The sequence below is a fragment of the Oncorhynchus gorbuscha genome, linkage group LG24, assembly GCF_021184085.1.
Source record: "Oncorhynchus gorbuscha isolate QuinsamMale2020 ecotype Even-year linkage group LG24, OgorEven_v1.0, whole genome shotgun sequence".
NCBI classification, from domain to species: Eukaryota; Metazoa; Chordata; class Actinopteri; order Salmoniformes; family Salmonidae; genus Oncorhynchus; species Oncorhynchus gorbuscha.
Window position 1 is genome coordinate 49,960,695 of NC_060196.1, and position 20,867 is coordinate 49,981,561.

The 20,867-nt window shown below is 41.6% G+C and overlaps 2 protein-coding genes across 8 annotated transcripts in view; both read right to left on the bottom strand.

Moving 5' to 3' along the window:
* LOC124012608 (nuclear transcription factor Y subunit gamma-like) overlaps positions 1–7,192 on the bottom strand; it is a 58,914-nt gene extending 51,722 nt beyond the window's left edge. For 3 of the 6 annotated variants that reach the window (XM_046326433.1, XM_046326419.1, XM_046326417.1), the window contains exon 1: positions 7,048–7,192. In XM_046326433.1, coding sequence (XP_046182389.1) covers position 7,048 — 1 coding nt within the window. In that variant the 5' untranslated portion in view covers positions 7,049–7,192. The remainder of the gene's footprint in view (positions 1–7,047) is intronic. The other 3 variants (XM_046326432.1, XM_046326418.1, XM_046326431.1) reach the window with 1 other exon arrangement.
* A 1,608-nt stretch (positions 7,193–8,800) lies between these two features.
* si:ch211-13c6.2 (uncharacterized protein LOC100000125 homolog) lies at positions 8,801–20,733 on the bottom strand. 2 transcript variants are annotated; one of them, XM_046325903.1, is made up of 13 exons: positions 20,416–20,733; positions 20,214–20,282; positions 17,364–17,388; positions 13,267–13,353; positions 13,010–13,155; positions 12,747–12,866; positions 12,363–12,408; positions 11,003–12,197; positions 10,825–10,870; positions 10,233–10,310; positions 9,971–10,084; positions 9,588–9,816; positions 8,801–9,468 (listed from the first exon to the last, which is right to left on the bottom strand). In XM_046325903.1, the coding sequence occupies exons 1-13, from the start codon at positions 20,473–20,475 to the stop codon at positions 9,218–9,220; spliced, it is 2,466 nt and encodes an 821-aa protein (XP_046181859.1). In that variant the 5' UTR covers positions 20,476–20,733; the 3' UTR covers positions 8,801–9,217. The 2 variants fall into 2 exon arrangements, with proteins under 2 accessions (XP_046181859.1, XP_046181860.1); XM_046325904.1 differs by lacking the exon at positions 17,364–17,388 and having other exon boundaries at positions 20,416–20,478.
* Positions 20,734–20,867: the final 134 nt, after the last annotated feature.

Consider the following 20,867-nt stretch of genomic DNA (forward strand, 5'->3'; position numbering starts at 1 on the left):
CTTGGTTCTGTGCCTGAGCTACAGGCTGTTAGAAATTGGAAAAAATAGGGGGGTAGCTCTAAAGATGTTATCACTTTTTTGGTTACTACATGATTCCATGTGTTATTTCATAGTTTTAATGTCTTCACTATTATTCTGCAATGTAGAATAAGAAAAACCCTGGGATGAGTAGGTGTGTCCAAACTTTTGAACGGTAGTGTATGTATGTACATATAGGGCGGCAGTTAGCCTAGTGGTTAGAGTGTTGGGCCAGTAAGCGAAAGGTTGGTGGGGAAAAAAAATGTTCTGCCCCTGAACAACCCACTGTTCCTAGGCCATCATTGTAAATAAGAATTTGTTCTTAACACTGCCTTGCCTAGTTAAATAAAGGTAAAACAATCATATATATATATATATATATATGCCACACACCCCTCTCCTTCTTGCCTCAAAATTTATATTATACTCAAGACATCTTCACACATATTTTTAGATGCTTTTTACTGACAACCTCAACTCCATAATCAGCTAGTGCTATTGCCACTCGCACTGACCAAATTGCGGGGTTCCCAAATGGGCATAGGCCTACAAGCTTGTGATCTGAAACAATCCAAAGAAGCTAATGATCCTCGATTACTCTGTGGCTAAGTCATGCTTTCTGGTGAATGATCTTATATATATATATATACACATGCATAGACAGGAGTAATTATATCATTTATTTCCATATACTTCCCTATTGGACCCACCGCTATGCAATTTATCTCCTGTTCTATTGGTTTCATTTAAACTTTCTTTCGTTGTCCAGAAGCAAAGGCCTAGTCATATTAGCAACCCATCCTAGTCGTTTCATCTTTAGATTCTTCTAAGTTTCCAAAAGAGAATTCCATCTGTCACATATGGAACCTCTATCAGGTGCGCTGTTTAGACTGGTATTTTCCCGCAAATTGCATTTTGGAAAATGTTTGAAAATTACATTTTATTGGCTGCTTCATTACATGATTTGCATGTTCTGTTAAGATTAATTACCATAATCTAAATATGATTTTTGACATTCTGAGCACCGTGGGTGGATCAGTTATGGCCCCAATGAAAATTTCTCAAACGGATGGTAAATTAAAATCTTCCAGGTCACGTTTTTTATTTTTTATTTTTTAATTTAACCTTTATTTAACTAGGCAAGTCAGTTAAGAACAAATTCTTATTTTCAATGACGTTATTCAGCACCACCACTAAAACCCTGGTGTAGCTTGGCTATAATATCAGTGACAATGTACGAGAACGTTAATATTCGCATTGGAGGGGTAAACGTTCATTATTGATATGCTGATGTTAATTGATAATGTGTATTTTCAGCTAATTTAATTTGTATGGCTGAGACAAACCCTTTAATTGTCTGCACATTCTTGTGAATTGTTGCATTATTCAAGTGTAATATGGTTTGGTTGGATTATTCAATATTGTAATATGTTTTAGAAGGGCTCCCGAGTGGTGCAAGTGTTCTAAGCTGCGGCATCTCATTGCTTGAGGCGTCACTACAGACACCCTGGTTCAATTCCAGGCTGTATCACAACCGGCCGTAACTGGGAGTCCCAAAGGGCGGCGCACAATTGGCCCGGCGTTGTCCGGGTTAGGCTGTCATTGTAAATAAGAATTTGTTCTTAACTGACTTGCCTAGTTAAATAAAGGTCAAATAAAAAACGTTTTCAAAAACTAACATTTTCTTGCATTTTATAATCGTTTGTGTTTACTGGCTAGCGGCTACTGTGATATTTACGGTCAATTTCAGCTGCAGATAAGAAAGTCGAGTTGCCAGCGACAATGAAAGGTAGGCAAGGATGTAATGTGAACTCAAAAGTAGAAATCTCTTTAGGCATTCCGCTCCTCAGAATCTCCATTTCTCGTAGTTGGGATAGGGCCCTAGTCTTGAGTTCTGCATTTTCAAAGACCCTGTAACCAAAATACAGGTATAGAGTCTGGGTGAATGGTGAACACACCTCCCTAATTTGAACTGAAAACAGCCCCCATGGTTTAACAGCACCCCTCACAATTTGCCAGTTACACACTGATATGAATACAAGGGGCGTATCTGCCTCTAAGTGGTAAATATGAAAAAGAGAAAGCGAGAGAGAGAAAGAGACACACACAAAGCTCAATGTTTCCTTTTCAATTGTGGTACAGGGAGAGCAGGCAAACAGAGTAGAGCTGGTTCCAGGGTGGTTAATGATTATAGAGCAGCTCTATGGCGGTGCAGGCAAACTTGCCTAAACCCAAACCTCCATGATGACACCTGACAAGGTCACTCTGCAGCAGAAGCCTTCCCATGACATGTGCAACTGGTGCCTGCTGCCTGGGACATGTTCGCTTACTGACACTGTTTAGAGATAAACAAGCCAGGCTATCAGTTTTACAAATCCGTTTTTACAACGAGCCGAGCTATCAGTTTTATAAACACACAACAGAAGAGAGCCCTCAGGGCTGCTTGGCTAAGCCATGCACGCACACACCCCTGAATAAAATAGGCTTACCAACACAAAAATATGCACACACAATTTTCCATCCTAGATGTGGATCATAAAACAGTCTCTCTCACCGGCTTCAATCCTGGCTGCGCTCAATATGAAAAACTGATTCTAGATGTTGATGATTTACAATGGGGCATAAAATAACAATACGAATGCAACTTAAAACGGTCAACCAGAGCTAGCGCTCCTAGTAGCCGGGAACTTTAATGCAGGGAAACTTAAATCAGTTTTACCATATTTCTATCAGGATGTTAAATGTGCAACCACTAGGCTACCCTGCCGCCCCAACATACACACTATGGAACATCGTTTGGGTCTTTGCGTGTCAAAAAAGATACAGCAGCACTGTCAAAGCTGTACAAAAAAAGTCTGCAAACCAGCAAATACCGGCCACAAACGATGCATTTACTGTGTCGGTAATAAAGCATCATTTGTTCGACCACAACTTCTGGGGTAGCTAGCTTTAGCTTGGTACCTAGCTAGCACCAATACAACCAGCCTGAAAACAATGACCAGTAGAAACTGCAGTCATTTTCATTATTCTTAGCAATGATTTAGGAATCCTTGTGAGTAAGTATTAGCTAGGTTGCCATTTGTTGTTCACCTATTGAAATTGAACTTCAGTTCATGAAAATAAATATCTAGCCAGCTACTTAACCCTGTTGCCCAAAGCTAACATTATAAGCAGCCAGCTAGCTTCATCTAGCTTGTGAGGCATGACCGGACTTGGTTGTGTTGTGAAGTTAGCCACAATAAAAATTAGGCACAATAGTGGAATTTGCAGTTTGCCTTCAAAATAATGTCATTGCCAGTGATGCAAATTAATAAAAAATGTTTATGACCAGCACTGTAGGTGCACGGGACAACTTTACCAGCATCTTAGCATATGTATCGATGAATCGTTGTGACATGAAATACAAGCGATGGTGAAATCAATGTATAAAATTAATGAACGCGTTCAATTATGTGGCATGCAGTCATATTCAGGTCCGGATTGGGCAACAAGCTTATTTGACATGTCAAATAGCATTATCTACTGGTCATTGTTTTCTTTTTTGACACGCAAAAACACAAACGGCGTTCCATAGAAATCCTGGTTGAGAATGAAACGACTGAACAACGAAACAGCACAGCAAGTAAGTGAAATAAATGGGTTTTGATTATGTTTTACTGTAATGGGGACATATGTAAATGCCAACAAAATACCTTTTTGGTCAGTGTGGTGTGTGTGTGTAACCTTTATTTAACTAGGCAAGTCAGTTAAGAACTAATTGTTATTTACAATGACGGCCTACCCCAGCCAAACCCGGACCAATTGTGCGCCGCCCTATGGGACTCCCAATCACAGCCGGATGTGACACAGCCTGGATTCGAACCAGGGACTGTAGTGACACCTCCTGCACTGAGATGCAGTGCCTTAGACCGCTGTGTCCGCTTGTGTGTGTGTTAACTATTTAACTGTACTAGAATGCTTAAAAGGCAGCTAAAATTTAAAATATCGGTATCAGGTTTTTTTTGGCAAGGAAAATATTGGATATCGGTATCGGCCAAAAATGTCATATCGGTGCATCACTAGTACATATACCAACCAGATGCCATGGATTGCAGACAACATCCTCACTGAGCTAAAGGCTAGAGCTGCCGCTTTCAAAGAGCGGGACTAATCCAGAAGCTTATAAGAAATCCCACTATGCCCTCCGATGAACCATCAAACAAGCTTCAATACAGGACTAAGGTCAAATAGTACTACACCGGCTCTGACGCTCGTAGGATGTGACAGGGCTTGCAACCCATTCTCTGATAAGAGTCAGTGCACACAAAAATGTGGTTCACAATAACTGGCAGTCAGTACGTGGAAATGTAAACAATGAATATGGTGCATATTTTGGTTAAATGGCCATTAGCAAAATGTAAAGAAAAATGTCTGGTGGAATTGGAGATGACAAAGCAAAACAGGTTTTAAAAATGCTGAAATATCACATTTACATAAGTACTCAGACCATTAACTCAGTGCTTTGCTGAAGCGCCTATGGCAGCAATTACAGCCTTGACTTTTCTTGGGTATGACACTACAAGCTTGGCACACCTGTATTTGGGGGGTTTCTCTAATTATCCTCTGCAGATCCTCTCAAGCTCTGCCAGGTTGGATGGGGAGCGTCACTGCACAGCTATTTTCAAGTCTCTCCAGAGATGTTTGATCGGGTTCAAGTCTGGGCTCTGGCTGGGCCACTTGAGGACATTTAGAGACTTTTCCCGAAGCCACCTCTGCGTTGCCTTGGCTGGAGGGGTCATTGTCCTGTTGGAAGACAAACCATCACGCCAGTCTGAGGTCCTGATTGCTCTGGAGCAGGTTTTCATAAAGGATCTCGCTGAACTTTGCTCAATTCATCTCTCCCTCGATCCCGACGAGTGTCCCAGTCCCTGCCACTGAAATACATCCCCACAGCATGATGCTGCCACCACCATGCTTCACGTTAGGGATGGTGCCAGGTTTCCGCCATACTTGACGCTTGGCATTGAGGCCAAAGAGTTCGATCTCGGTTTAAATCAGACAAGGGAATCTTGTTTCTCTTGGTATGAGGGTCTTTAGGTGCCTTTTGGCAAATCCCAAGCGGGCTGTCATCTGCCTTTTACTGAAGAGTGGCTTCTGTCTTGCCACTTTACCATAAAGATCTGATGGGTGGAGTGCTGAAGAGATATTTGTCCTTCTGGAAGGTTTATCCCATCTCCACAGAAGACCTCCGGAACTCTGTCAGAGTGACTATCAGGTTCTTGGTCTCCCTGACCAAGGCCCTTCTCCACCGATTGCTCAGTTTGGTCAGGCAGCCAGCTCTAGGAAGGAGACATGGTGGTTCCAAACATCTTCCATTTAAGAATGATGGAGGCCATCATTGGGGACCTGTTCTTGGGGACCTTCAAAGCTGCAGAAATGTTTTGGTACCCTTCCCCAGATCTGTGCTTTGACACAATCCTGTCTCAGAGCTCTACGGACAAGTCCTTCGACCTCATGGCTTGGTTTTTGCTCTGACATGCACGGTCAAACTGTTGGACCTTATATAGACAGGTGCCTTTCCAAATCATGTCCAATCAACTGAATTTACCACAGGTGGACTCCAAACAAGTTGTAGAAACATCTCAAGGGTGATCAATGGAAACAGGATGCACATGAGCTCAATTTTGAGTCTCATAGCAAAGGGTCTGAATACTTAAGTTTTTTATTTTTTATGAACATGCAAAAAAATCTAAAAACCTGTTTCCTCTTTGTTATAATGGGGTATTGTGTGTAGACTGACGAGGAAAAACATTCATTTAATACATTTTAGAATAAGGCTGTAACGTAACAAAAATGTGGAAAAAGTTATGTGCTCTGACTACTTTCTGAATGCACTGTATATCCCAACTTTACAGAGGGTGGTAAATACTCATCAAACATACAGATAAACTTTACTCCTTTTCCCCCATTCTCCATACGGGTCAAGCCAGTACATTAACTACTCCGGGAATTTTTGGTCTAAGATATTATTTATCTATGTCCAACGGGATGCCAGAGAAGACACCTTTTACCGATACCCTACTCCAAAAATCAATGTAGTCTACTTCGTGCGTCGATAAGCCACAATTCACGCTCCTTTTGCTCTTTAGATACACACGATATCAACACCATAACACTCCTTTGTTACTTTGACCGAATTCACTTTTCCCAACTCTCCCTTTTAACCATCCTCTTGACTTCAAAAGAGTTTCCAAAATAAACACCTTTATCCAAAGAACATATTCCAACAAGAAACGACTCAGACTCATTTTCCACAACAATCTTTGCCCTTTTTAAACCCTTGTAGGTTTTCAACCCAACCAGTTATAACTAACCTGATTCAATTGCTCAACCAATAAGTATTAGAATCAGGTGCTTTAGGGTTGCAGCGAAAACCTACAGGAACGTAACTCTCCAGAAACAGGGTTAGAGAGCCTGGTCTCGGGTAGTTGTTTAAGCTAGTTTACTTGTGTTCGATGGTAAACCCAACGCAGTCAATGGAAGACGATGATACACGCTACACATTGGCCCATGTGTTAGAGCTAATTCGCCACTGAACAACAGGTACTGCGGATCAATGGAAAGTTTACAAAACTGGGGTAAAGCTCTCTAACCAATAAAGACTACGTTTGGATCTGTCCTTCAGACCAATCAAACCTCGGACTAGATTCCACCAATCAAGGTTTCTACGGGTTCAGTTAGTTGTGAAACTGACGCCATTAGGGATCTACCAAAAATCGCCAGTCGTACGAGGCAGAATTTAGACAAGAGCCAACATGGCGGCCTCAGTGCGGTAGTTTCTTGGCCGCCTCGGTTCCTTTCAGCTGGCCACCAATAAGCGGCTCAGAGAGCTGGGAGGGAAATGGCGCCTATGATCATCTTCCAAAACAATCGTCTATTGGACAAGAACAGCAATTGAAAATGCGCAAAGTCATAGCCCCAATTCCATAGCGACACAGTATGGTTTCACATATAGATATTAACCATGTATATAATCTGATTTTTACTCACTTTGTTTTACGGGTTAGCACAAGTGAAGTTCAGCTCACTGTATTATTTATTTTATTTCAGTAGCAACGGGAAACAAGATGGCTGCTAAGTACTTCTTCTCTAACCGGAAACTGTGCTACGTTTGTGCGCTGACGTCAAGAACTTCAAATTCTGAGCCTCAAACTACAAAATGCTTCACATAATTATTTTACAAACCCAGGAAGTCAAAGGGTGTGCAATGGTGTGTGAATAATTTAGGGACCTGCTGGCTGCTGGCCATAAATCTATGGTGCTGTTCCACCCCCTTTCCATAAGAGATTCTCTGCATCAAATATGCAGAGAAACGTGTATCTGCCACAGAAAGAACAAGTAAAACATTTTATTCTACCACATCACTTATATGATAATAACCTACATTTGAAAACCAAAATACTCTGTGTTCCCATTCTATCCCAATGTCCATATTTTTCCAATCATTGTATGGAAAACTACACCGAACAAAAATATAAAATGCAACAATTTCAAAGCTTTTACTTAGTTATAGTTCATATAAGGAAATCAGTCAATTGACAATAAATAAATTGGGCCCAAATCTATGGATTTCACATGACTGGGAATACAGATATGATTCTGTTGGTCACATATATGCATCTGTTGGTCACCTCATGCAGCACGACAGATCTCATTCACATAGTTGATCATGATGTTGATTCTGGCCTTGGAATGTTGTCCCACTTCTCGTCAATGGCTGTAAAAAGTTGCTGGATATTTGCAGGAACTGGAACATGCTGTCATACATGTTGATCCAGAGCATCCCAAACATGCTCAATTGGTGAAATGTCTGGTGAGTATGCAGGCCATGGAAGAACTGGGACATTTTCACCTTCCAGGGATTGTGTACAGATCCTTGAGACATGGGGCAATGCATTATCATGTAGAAAAATGAGGTGATGGCGGTGGATGAATGGCACCACAATGGGCCACAGGATTTTGTCACGGTATCTCTATGTATTCAAATTGCCTTTGATAAAATATCATTGTCTGTAGCTTATGCCTTCCCATACCATAACCACACAGCCACCATGGGGAACTCTATTCACAACATTGACATCAGCAAACCGATTGCCCACACAATGCCATACACGCTGTCTGCCATGTAGAGTTGAAACCGGTATTAGTCTGTAAAGAGCACACTTCTCCAGTGTGCCAGTGGCCATCGAAGGTGAGCATTTGACCACTGAAGTTGGTTACATCACCAAACTGCAGTCAGGTCAAAACCCTTGTGAGGACGACAAACACACAGATGAGCTTCCCTAAGACAGTTTGAGCAGAAATTATTCGCTTGTGCAAACCCAGTTTCATCAGCTGTCCAGGTGGCTGATCTCAGACAATCCCGCAGGCGAAGAAGCCGGATGTGGAGGTCCTGGGCTGCCGTGGTTACACGTGGTCTGTGGTTGTAGGGACGGTTGGATGTTCTGACAAATTCTCTAAAACAATGTTGGAGGCAGTGTATGGTAGAGAAATTAACATTAAATTCTCCAGCAACAGCTCTGGTGGACATTCCTGCAATCAGCATGCCAATTGCATGCTCCCTCAACTTGAGATATCTGTGGCATTGTGTTGTGTGACAAAACTGTACATTTTAGTGACCTGTTGACACCAGCACAAGGTGCACCTGTGTAATGATCATGTTTATGGATTATCTTGGAAAAGGAGAAATGATCAAGAACAGGGATGTAAAATAATTTGTGCACAAAATGAGAACCTTTTGGTGTGTATGGAACATTTCTAGGATATTTTATTTCAGCTCATGAAACAAGGGACGAACACTTTACATGTTGCGCTTATATTTTTGTTCAGTGTAATATTTCTTTAACCATCTTGTTTGGATCAGAACTGATTTGTGGTCACAAATGTTTTGTCAGTTACAATGCAGTGTTAAGTGAATAGAAGTCATTCAAAAGAAATAATTTTGTTTTCAACAACATGCCTACACCTTTCAAAGCATATTTTTGGATTACTAATGTCAAATAATTGCTACAAAACCTTTAACCCTTAAAACTAGCCATCAAGATGATCAATTAAAGCAAATAAAAGTGTAGAAACATTTCAAAAGCAAAATTCCAACAGAAATACAGTTGAGCTCAGATCAATACAAATATTTTTCACACATGGTGGTTCTACTGTAAAATCACTTTTTCCTTGCCACAAGCTCCAGGAGAGTGGAGGTGATTTTGTCTAGGCTGGTGGATTGAGGGACACCCGTCCTGTACCCCCGCTCCCAGTGTATTGGGGGTGTAGGATTGAATGGATTGTGAAGATCCCCTGCAGGTGGGTAATCACGAGGGTACATCGGCCCCTGACAACTCTCGTGGGGGTATGCCATTGGCTCCTCTGGACGAGCATGAGATTGTGGGTACATCTCAACATGCCCAAAGACCTCTGAAAGAAGAATGATGTAGTAGAATTATTATTATTTTAAAGTCCCAAAAAAAGATATACAAAATGACTGTAATGAACTTCTGCAATTTTGTTGTGAGAAACATGCATACATAGTTTACCTTCATATTGAGCTCTCCTCTCCATTCTCATGTCTGTGTCTCTGTAAGGATCCTGTGGGGTCTCTGGAGTGTAGTGCTCCTGTGAGTGTCTGGGAGGATGGCCTTCGTAATGTCTCTCCTCTTGCACTTCTCTGTAGTTTCTTTCATAGTCATCTCTGGGATTTTCCAGGTGATCCTTGCTCATGTGATTATATTCTTTGGAAATGACTGTTGGATGTAGGCTTTTGTACTACAGTTGAAATGAGGAAAGGACCATCTTACTTACATAAACCAACTTTTTGGGGAAATGTTCACATTCTCAAGTCAGCCTATGATCCATTCATCGTCAACTGACATCTGTAAAGAAACTGCTCAACATGCTGTGCAACACAACGAATACCTACCGCAGACATTACTGCTGTCTTCTCATATTTTTTGTCTTGGAACTCTTTCAGAAGGTTACACAGCTTGTCCTTCAGGAAGTTGGCCTCTTCCACATTCTCAACCTGTATGTTATTCTAGAGGGAAAGCAAGTACATTAAAGAACATGGTCAGTTAAATAATACAGTTTCTCTTCCCAAAAGTCGTCAACTAAAGGCTACGACAGTTGTCTTTATGCAAAAGGTATGGCATTTGATTGGTGTTACTCTTTTATTAGGATCTTACCAGTACATCCAAAACATTCCCAGTGTCTGGAGTTGCCTCTGCCATTGGTCTGGAGCCTGCTACTCCTTGATAAGCACCCTAAACAATTAGAATAAGGTACTCAATAAGACATTACATAGACAATTAACAAACTTTAACAATTGTCAGTTGCGGCAGATAGCCTAGTGGTTAAGAGCATTGGGCCAGTAACAGAAAGGTTGCTGGTTCAAATCCTGAGCCGACTAGGCAAAATCTGTCAACGTGCCCTTGAGCAAGGCACTTAACCCCATTGCTCCTGTAGGTCACTCTGGATAAGAGTGCCTGCTGAATTACAAAAAATTTAAAACATTTAAAAATGTCAGTTACGCTTAGCAGAGGGCTTCCGAGTGGCGCAGCTGTCTAACGCACTGCATCGGTGTTTGAAGTTAATACCAACACCTTGGTTCAATTCCAGGCTGTATCACAACTGGCCGTGATTGGGAGTCCCATAGGGCGGCGCACAATTGTCTCAGCGTCGTCCGGGTTTGGCCGGTGTAGGCCGTCCTTGTAAAGAAGAATTTGTTCTGACTTGCCTAATTAAATAAAGGTTTAATTAAAAACATTGTCTATATACCTGTGGCTTGGCAAAAGGTTCTGACCTTCTATTGTCACCAGCTTGCCTGTAGGGAAGAAGATTTTGTAAGAATCATTATAGAACACCCTTAGCGTAATAGTTACCAAAACACCTTTCACCTCAGGATGTTATGATGGAGAAGTTTAACATGTGGTGATGTGTACTTATTCACACTTACATTAACTTCAACACGTCCTCCTCCTGTTCTGTGGCATCAGAGAACCTGCTCTTTCTCTTCCGTTTCCCGGGGCTCTTGTGGTCATCTGTGGCTCCTTCCAGGAAGCGCCGGAAAGGTTCAGGGATCTCTGTTCTCATTCTGCCACCCTCTGCTGGCTTCTGAGTCCCCCTCATTCCTGGTGGTCCCATCCCTCGCTCCATCTCTGGATGCTGCGGACCTCTCCCCTCCTGACGAATGGCCTTGACAAGGTCAAACAAATGCTCCCTGCTGCCTTGACCCCCTGTCTCCATTGGTCCCTCCATTTGATTTGGGAACCTCAAGTCTTCGTCAGCAGCTCCTTGCCCATCTGGCCCCTTGGGGTAGCCACGGCCGTTTGGATCCCTGTCGTGAGAACGCCTATGAGGGTTGCCTTCTGGATAGGCTGGCCCATGTTGTTCCTCATTGTACGCCCTGCGTTGTGCCTCCTCAAGGTATCCACTTCTACGGGTATCCTCGGAGTAAGGGTCTTCATGAACAGGTGGTCCGTGGGCTGCCCTTCCATGGGCGTGTTCAAAGCAGAGAGGAGCTTTGTCAGGATAGGCACGTTCAGGAGGAAATTCCTGCGGATAGGCTGGAACATGAGGATAGCTCCTCCCATGTGGTGATTCATCTTCTCGAAAGGCCCGCTCCTTAGAAGCTTCAGCAGCATGAAATGTTCTACGGAGAACCTCATCAGAATAGAACTGTTTGAGAGGATCATTCTCCGGGTAGACACTCCTGCGTGGATGTTCTTCAGGGTATGCTTGGCGATGAGGGATTTCCTCTTGGTGGCCTGGCCTGGCCTCCAAAAACTCTCGTCTACGCATGTCCTCCAAATAATCCTGACCATGGATTTGTCCTTCAAGGTAGTGATCCCTTCTACGAAGGTCATCTTCACGATAGCCTGCTCTACGAAGCTCGTCTTCCTCAAAACCACGCAGGCTGGGGTCTCCTCCTCTCAGGTAAACCTCTCGCACTGCCCCGGACAATAAGTAAGGATCGTCTTCATGGAAGGGAGGTCTATATAGATCATCTTCAGGACGGCCTCCTCTGTGGTGGTACTCCCCGTCCGGGAAATCCATCCTCCCTGGATGCAGGTGTCCTTCCCGCCTCATGTCTGATGGATGAGAAAGTGTTGGTTTTGACTGATTCTTGGCCCCTCTTTCTTTCGGGGGAACTGAAAAAGAGAAAATAACATTGTCAATGTTTTCTGTTTGATATTGGACAAGTTGAGAATAAACACTACTAGTTCAATGACTCATGGTCGGATGTTTAGTTTAGATTTTTTTTTCTTCCTGATTTTAGTAATAGACGTGTCGAAAGAATTCTGAAAAGATCTTACCTCTAGAAGTGTTCAATTTGCCCACATTTCGTTTTTTCCTCAAAGGCTAAAATAAAAACCAAAGATTAGGATCAGAAGATTTCAAATAGAAGACAAATAACACTTGCAAATAAATGAAACAATTACTTTACGAGAGGCACATAGACTGGTATGTAGACGTACAGTGGCAGGTAGCCTAGTCGTTAAGATTGTTGGTCAGTAACCTAAAGGTTGCTGGTTCAAATCCCAGAGTTGACTAAGTAAAAACAATCTGTTGATGTTCACTTAACCCTAATTGCTCCTGTAAGTCGTTCTGGATAAGAGCGTCTGCAAAATGACTAAAATATAAATGCAAACTCTTGTCAATAAGCAGGTACCTTACCAGATGGAATCATGATGACTTACCTTTGGACTTCCTTTCCCATTCTGTCTTTCCACAATCTCCGCCAAAGCTCGTAAAGCCTTCCCTGATTGAGCCAGGGCATTGGTACTGTTCCATGTCACCAAGTCTTTCCTTTTCATATCCTAGAAAAAGGAAAGTACATCAAATCATCACTATATTTAAGATCCTGACCACCATGATCCTTGCTTAGCTTTAATAAAACGTCCAGCAAGAGGATCATGCATGAGACGCATATTCAGGTTATGCCAGTAAATCTCCTCCTTACCAGGTAATTCTGTCGATGTCTGCGACCAATTAAATGATTGACCATGTTGGGTAAGGATGCCTCCAGATCGCATAATCTGCAGATGTATCTGGGGCCAGGCTGACGGTCATGGGAGACTGGCTCCACCTCCTCCAGAAAACTCAAACCTGACATGAAGAAATGAGACGTACAGGTCAGAAAGGGATACTTTAAACCGACAACTCTCTCTTAACTAATTGTGTGTTGAATTAGACATGGTTTTAAAATACAGTAGTTACCGATGATTGGCTCATCAAGTTTCAGGTATTGGAGGTAGTGTTTGATATCCTTGAAATCTGGTAACTCATGATCCCTGGTAGCCCGCCCTGTGAGATCCACAACATCAGAAGTTAGAGATCAATGCCACAATCAATGACATGGTCTTTAGATGACAAATAGTGCTTGAACAGACTACAGCGGTAAAAACTTAACAAATCGTAGCACTGGAAAAGTCAATAATTGACATACATACAGTGGGGTCTGGAATTATTGACACCCTTGATAAACCCTAGCAAAAATGACTCAAATAAATATACTGATCTATATTGCATGCAACAGAGAGGGAAATTATATTATGCTAATACAATTGCTCAGATAAAGATTACTTGTTATTAAACAATCAAGTTCTTTCAAAAGTATGGGTCAAAATTGATATCCCTATTTTCAAAACTTTTTCTAAAATGTTTAATGAGTTGTAGAACACATTGGGAGGGTTCTTCGACCATTCCTCTATACAGAATCCTTCCAGGTCCTTCATCTGCGTGTATGAACTGCTCTCTCTCCAGTTCAACCAACTGCATTCAAGTGTTTGTTTTTCACGAATGGTTCAAATTCATGGATAACCTGGCCATCATCCATGCGTGATATACGTTACGGATACATACTGAAATGATGGATTGGTCTGCTGAAGGAAATGGTTTGAGTCCTTCAGACATTCCACACAGACTGCGAGTCACTACCAAGAGACTGGTGTTTTCAAGTGTTTCTTGGAGAGTTCCTTCAACCAAATCAGCCATAGAGCATACAGCGCAGAAATCCCATTTCTGACAACTGCAGGAAAACCAGAAGTAGCTGTGGGTCCAAGGGGAGTGAACTGCAATCCTAATAGAACTGAGTCTCTTCAAAGAGATTGCAGCATGCTTACCAGGGACAGGATTGCGCAATGTTTGTCTAAGATCTCAGCCGATTTTATTTTTTGCACACTGACCTGTGAGAATAGCAGGCACAGCTCAACACATCCACTGTTAAGTCTTACGGTCTGTGTAATGTAGAACTCGAAGTGTCCATTAAGACATTCGATTGCAGAAAAATAGAAGGCAGTCGAGGAATAGTGACGCAAATCAACATCGAGGTGACCATTCATGTGTACGGCCCTCTTGCTGTTAATTCTAGTTCATACGATATATACAGATTAAGCTTTTTAACATTGTTCAAAAATAAAAGGAAAATACTTCTACGCCAAAAGCCAGCCGAAACAGTTTTGTAAAGTAACATTCAAGTGTGCATACCGATAGCTACAAGAGTGAGCACAATGCAAAGAGTCCCGGATTTTTTAGCAAGTGTGTGAAGGCTGTGGGACCACATGACTGCGGCCTCAGAAAAGGTGCTTTTCACTCAGAAACACATCACCCAAAGTGTGGATTTTTTTCAGTCCTCAGGGTGGGAGAATGGGACAACGCATAGCCACTTGCACTAAGCAAGGGACTTTGCTAAATCACATGTCTGGTTAAGGGCTGTGTGATTGCTGGCAGGTCAGTTGTGGGCCAAAGCCTTCACTGCATTCGTACTTAGGAGTTCCCTATATAGAGAGTCCTTTAAAGAAAATGATTGAGGGGCTTTCCAATTCCATTGCCATGTCCTCCTCTTAAAAGCATAGACAACAATGGTCTTTGGATGTTTATTTTCCTCTGTCCAGCTAGCATCTTCCAGTACATGGAGAACAGGAGAAGCACATACTTACTTAGACTCAAATCCCAGTTCACAGATTTGGATCCAATTGATTGGTGTGAAATTTCATTCCACATACAGACACATTTACTTTAGTCTTAATGGTTTCAGGTGGTAGACTGCAGACATACTATGGTTTAATGACCTGTTGAAATCCACCGGGGAGCATGGACTTTAATCCATTCTTATTTCAGCAAGAGCCAGCTAGATTGGTTTGACAAAACAGCTATTTTTTGCAGTAACCAACAATAAAGTTATGTTTCTCTCATACCAATGAGTGGACGTCACAGGAAATGGGAAGAGCATTTTTTTTTTTACATAATCAGGTGCAGTACCAGTCAAAAGTTGACACCTACTCATTCAAGGGTTTTTCCCACTATTTTCTACATTGTAAAAAATAGTGAAGACATCAAAACTATGAAATAACACATATGGAATCATGTAGTAACCAAAAATTGTAAACAAATCAAAATAAATGTTATTTGAGATTCTTTGAGGTAGCCATCCTTTGATGACAGCTTTGCACACTCTTGGAATTCTCTCAACCAGCTTCACCTGGAATGCTTTTCGAACAATCTTGAAGGAGTTCCCACATATGCTGAGCACTTGTTGGCTGCTTTTCCTTCACTCTGCGGTCCAACTCATCCCAAACCATCTCAATTGGGTTGAGGTCAAGTGATTGTGGAGGCCAAGTCAGCTGATGCATCACTCTCCTTCTTGGTAAAATAGCCCTTACACAACCTGGAGGTGTGTTGGGTCATTGTCCTGTTGAAAACCAAATGATAGTCCCACTAAGCGCAAACCACATGGGATGGCGTATCACTTCAGAATGCTGTGGTCGCCATGCTGGTTGTGTGCCTTGAATTTGAAATAAATCACAGACAGTGTCACCAGCAAAGCACCCCCACACCATCTCCATGCTTCACAATGGGAACTACACACGCAGAGATCATCCGTTCACCTACTCTGCGTCTCACAAAGACACAGAGGTTGGAACCAAAAAAACAGATTTCCACCGGTCTAATGTCCATTGCATGTGTTTCTTGGCCCAAGCAAGTTTCTTCTTCTTATTGCTGTCCTATAGCAGTGTTTTCTTAGCAGCAATCGACCATCAAGTCCTGATTCACGCAGTCTCCTCTGAACAGTTGATGTTGAGATGTGTCTTACTTACCAACCCTACCTTGTCACAACACAACTGATTGGCTCAAACGCATTGAAGGAGGAAAGAAATTCCACAAATGACCAAGGCCCACCTGTTAATTTTTGGGGCGGCAGCATAACCTAGTGGTTAGAGCGTTGGACTAGTAACCGAAAGGTTGGATCGAATCCCCGAGCTGACAAGGTACAAAATGTGTCGTTCTGCCCCTGAACAAGGCAGTTAACTCAATGTTCCTAGGCCGTCATTGAAATTAAGAATTTGTTCTCAACTGACTTGCCTAGTTAAATAAAGGTAAAATAAAAAATTGCACACCAGTTGACTACCTCATGAAGCTGGTTGAGTGTGTGCAAAGCTATCATCAAGGCAAAGGATGGCTATTTGAAGAATCTCAAAAATAAAATATATTTTGATTTGGTTAACACTTTTTTGGTTGCTACATGATTTCATAGTTGATGTCGTAGCTATTATTTGATCATATAAAAATAAAATCTGCAAAGAGTAGGTGTGTCCAAACGTTTCACTGGTACTGTATGTTCACAGAAACTGCTACCATGATGTGAAGCTAAGGTACTGCGCTCTCTCTCTGAAGGTAGAGTCAGTAATGCAAAGCAAACAGCAATATAGGACTGATTTCCCCAACAACTGAAAGCATGGTTAGTGCTATCCGGGATCCTTGGAACATCCATACCCTAGAGCTGGGACAATAAACCCGAGAATGATCGACACCGATCACTTATCGCAAGCATTTTGCTGACATTGTTCATTACGATAAGTAGCTTATACAAGAGAAATGTGAAGTTTGAAAATAAAGTTTGCTAATATGTATGATTGTTAATGGGACAATTGATGGCTCCAGCCATCAAACTAGTAGTAGTTCATAGGATAATAAATAAACGGGTGCACATTAATGTTAAATGTATTGTTCCATTTATATGAGCAGATACTCTGAGCACATGGTCTTGCATCACACATCTGATCTGAGGTGCTGCATAGTGCTCATCGTGGCAGGTTCATGTCGCAGTCTCAGTTTAATTGAATTTTACTCAACAAAAATGACAATGTACCAACCCTTCCATACAACGTGCACTAACACTATTGGCACAGAGGGTAGTGAGCCTGTTTGAACTTCCTTTACCCCTGCCAGAAGGAAGGGGCAGCAACAAGACACCTACAGAGGTCCCAAGCTCATCGTCGACAATCAGTGAATGAAGGGAAGATGAAATTACTTACCAGTAGAAACCAGGTGGTCCTCTTTCTGTCAGGAATGAAGGGAGACGCAACCGAGAAAAACAGGTTCAGTTAAGTCAATCAGCAATGGATCAGCGGGTAACTGGTTGGTGTAACCAGCAACCTTGCTATCAGAACTACAGATAAAGATGGGGTTAGGACCCGGGACGGAATCACATGCACACCATACACATATAATAGGAAGCCACACCTAAAGCTCGAGGTGCACTGATGGGCCATTTGAGAGTAATACTATACATCCCAATCTGGACTCTGACCTGGATCTTACCTGCCCCTCTTAATTTAGTACCTATACTTTCGCTGTTTGGGTTTGACACAAACTTAGCAACTGGGTGTCTTCATTTGATTTGAAAGCTTTTAAAAAATATTGAGTACATTGGAATTTGTGTTTTGTTTGTTTGCTCTGTCCATCCTCTTATGATCACAAGCTCATTGTAATGCAAAATTGTGGTTTAAAAACTATGAAATATCTCCAAGAGGCATACAACGACTGAAAGCGGAATGTGGTTGCTTCGAACTATAATTTCTAGCATCAGAAATATTCCAGTGGAAGACACTCCGCATGCTTCAGAGGTGAATAAGAACCATGATATTATGGTGACAAAGTCCTGTGGTCCTTCTGTAGCTCAGTTGGTAGAGCATGGCGCTTGTAACGCCAGGGTAGTGGGTTCGATTCCCGGGACCACCCATACGTAGAATGTATGCACACATGACTGTAAGTCGCTTTGGATAAAAGCATCCGCTAAAAGACATATATTATTATTATATATTAAGTTAAGGGCGAATCATTGCCCTAATAAATTGTCAAGATATTTCTCTACTATAATACCTGGCTCGAAGACGGTTCAATCCAAAGGACTCCGGATAGGGCTTCGGACTGAATTTGTACACTAAACCAGAGCATGCAGATCTGGTGTATAAAAATGTAAAAAATTATGAACAATATTCCAATTGAGACTAGTGAACAGCTTTGTACGGAGTTCACTTGTCTCACTTAACAGGAGCCAACAGTACTTAGAAAAAAATCTTGAAATACTCAGTTATAAAGGACATTTTTGATTTTGATATAAATCACGAAGAGACCCAAGCAGGAAGACAAGACATAGGTGTCCCTTCTCGAGATGATCTGCTTTTGAGGGCAAAAAGATCCATCTTTGGAGCAGCAGTGAAGTTGAAGCGGAAAGTCAAGTTGTTCCATTAGAATGAAACATGGGGGTTGAAGAACCAAACCTAACGGCAAAAGTAGACTCAACTTTGCATGGGAAAAGTAAAGGGATTAATTTGATCCTTTAAAGACGAGCCTAGACATAGTCCTCTGTTACTCAATTGGTAGAGCCTGGCGCTTGCAATGCCAGGATAGATGGTTCGGTTCCTGGGACGACCCATACGTAAAAAATGTATGCAAGTTGCATTTTTCCAAATGACATATAATATTAGACCATTTTCCCTTCTACCAACTCTCTCTACATTCCAATATTCCCACAAGTTGTCATGACGACTCAAACCCAGCAATATCCATCAGTATTTTACAGCACCTAGACAGGGGACATCTCCAAGCGTCATGAATACGGCACAGGGTAAAAATGAAGGGATTCGGTAAGTTCCAAAGTCAACACCTTTCCAAGAAGAATATAACCACGATTTTGCCTCTCGTGGCTTCTGTTCAACCATGACGCAACATGAAAAAGTATATTGTTGGCACACTCCCATCTTAAAGATGTTACTGGGAGCAAGAGGAATCAAGAGATAGTAGAAATAAACTAAAACAGTTCCAGTGTGCACATATTTGTTACACATCAAGAGGTTTTAGATACTTCATGGTGATTTGTTCGTTCATTCTTGTTGGCGTGGTGCCATGTTCATCAACAATATTCACTAAAACAAGAGTTTTATGGAAAATACTGTATAATAAATCAGGTGCACCAGAAGGTGAAAGCAAAGATGAACTTTATTTAAGTCCATACCTTGTTGGTTATTTGTACAAGCAGAATGAAGCCATCTGGAAAGAGGAGAAATATCATACGAGACCACAAGTGAACAAAAGCTGCTTTCTGGAAGCTCTTGAAGAACACAAAACACAGTACCTTGGTTCTGGAAAGAAGAGGTTAATAACAGAGGACGTCTATGTGCAATTTCATGGTAAAGGAATCATGCTGACTTATTTTTCAATTGTATACCAAACAAATACCATTGATTTCTATGGTTTGTTAAACTTTGAACTCTATGGATGATGCACAAGGATTACTTAACAATTTCCATAGAAAATTTTACAACACATTTACAGGAAGAACTGTGCGGATAACAGAATATAACTGAGGGAGATTTTACCGTAACTCGGCAAAAATAATTATCCAGTCATTTGTTTTACTGTGTAAATTGTTCAAGTAATCAGTATGCATAGAGTTGTATGGTTAGCTCAGTTGGTAGAGCATGGCGCTTGTAACGCCAGGGTAGTGGGTTCGATCCCCGGGACCACCCATACGTAGAATGTATGCACACATGACTGTAAGTCGCTTTGGATAAAAGTGTCTGCTAAATGGCATATATTATATTATTACACTTTGAAATCAATGGTTGTGTTGGCATACATTTTTAAAGTGAAAAAATAAATAATCACAAGTCTGTAATTCCATCACCATGGAATTGCCCCATTCAGCACATCCTCCTGCTTGAAATTGATAACTATTTTTAAACTTACCGTTGTGATTGATTTTATGAACAGGAATTTTACTCATGATTTGTCTTGACCTTATTACTCTATTAGCTATAAGATGGTAACAGATCGTTGTGACTTGAGTAGTTAAAATATTTGACTGCAACTTTGCTTCTTACCCTCATGTGTAGTACTGTAGTCCGGTGGATCTTATACAGGGTTTCACCCCTAATGGATCTGGTACAGATCTGAAAAACAGAATTTTCTTCATGATGTGGTGGTGGAAAAAAACGGCTAGCCGAGCCTAGTAACGTCGTTAGCTTGTTACAAACATATTTTTGTTTAGCTTATTGTGCCTAGGCTACACTCAACCTCACTTACAGCACAATCAATGTAGTCCTCGGCATTAGAATCCTCGTATGTCGTTTCTAAACCTTCCATTGTTGCCCCGGAAATTTGAAATGTAGCCACTTACCTAGCTAGCTGAACCGACCTAAAGATACCCTGTTGTTAGTAAACGAACGTTAGCTGATGGGTGAATAACCAGCTAATGCTAATTTAGCGAGAACAAGGTTAAAAGACAACCGTATTTCACACAGTATAAATATAAGACAGTTTTTGCAAACTATGCTAGTTATTTTTCGATCAAATAAAAGAGAAAATGGCTTGCTGGCTTTTAGAAACCCACTTCCTGTTTAATCTGGTCGACCAACATAATTCCCCATGTTGCTGGTCTAAATGCTATACCGCCACCTGCTGGACTGGTGCAAACATCGCTTTACAATGTGACATTGAAAGTACTGTATTTTTAGAGGTCATGTGTCACTGCAAGT

What these genes read in the sequence shown, in the direction of transcription:
- si:ch211-13c6.2 (XM_046325903.1), bottom strand. Translation starts at nt 20,475, where the DNA reads ATGGAAGGTTTAGAAACGACATACGAGGATTCTAATGCCGAGGACTAC. An exon ending in AGACAGCAGTAATGTCTGCG is followed by an intron (nt 9,817 to 9,970) that starts GTAGGTATTCGT and finishes TTTCAACTGTAG; the next exon opens with TACAAAAGCCTACATCCAAC. An exon ending in GAGGAGAGCTCAATATGAAG is followed by an intron (nt 9,469 to 9,587) that starts GTAAACTATGTA and finishes TTCTTCTTTCAG; the next exon opens with AGGTCTTTGGGCATGTTGAG.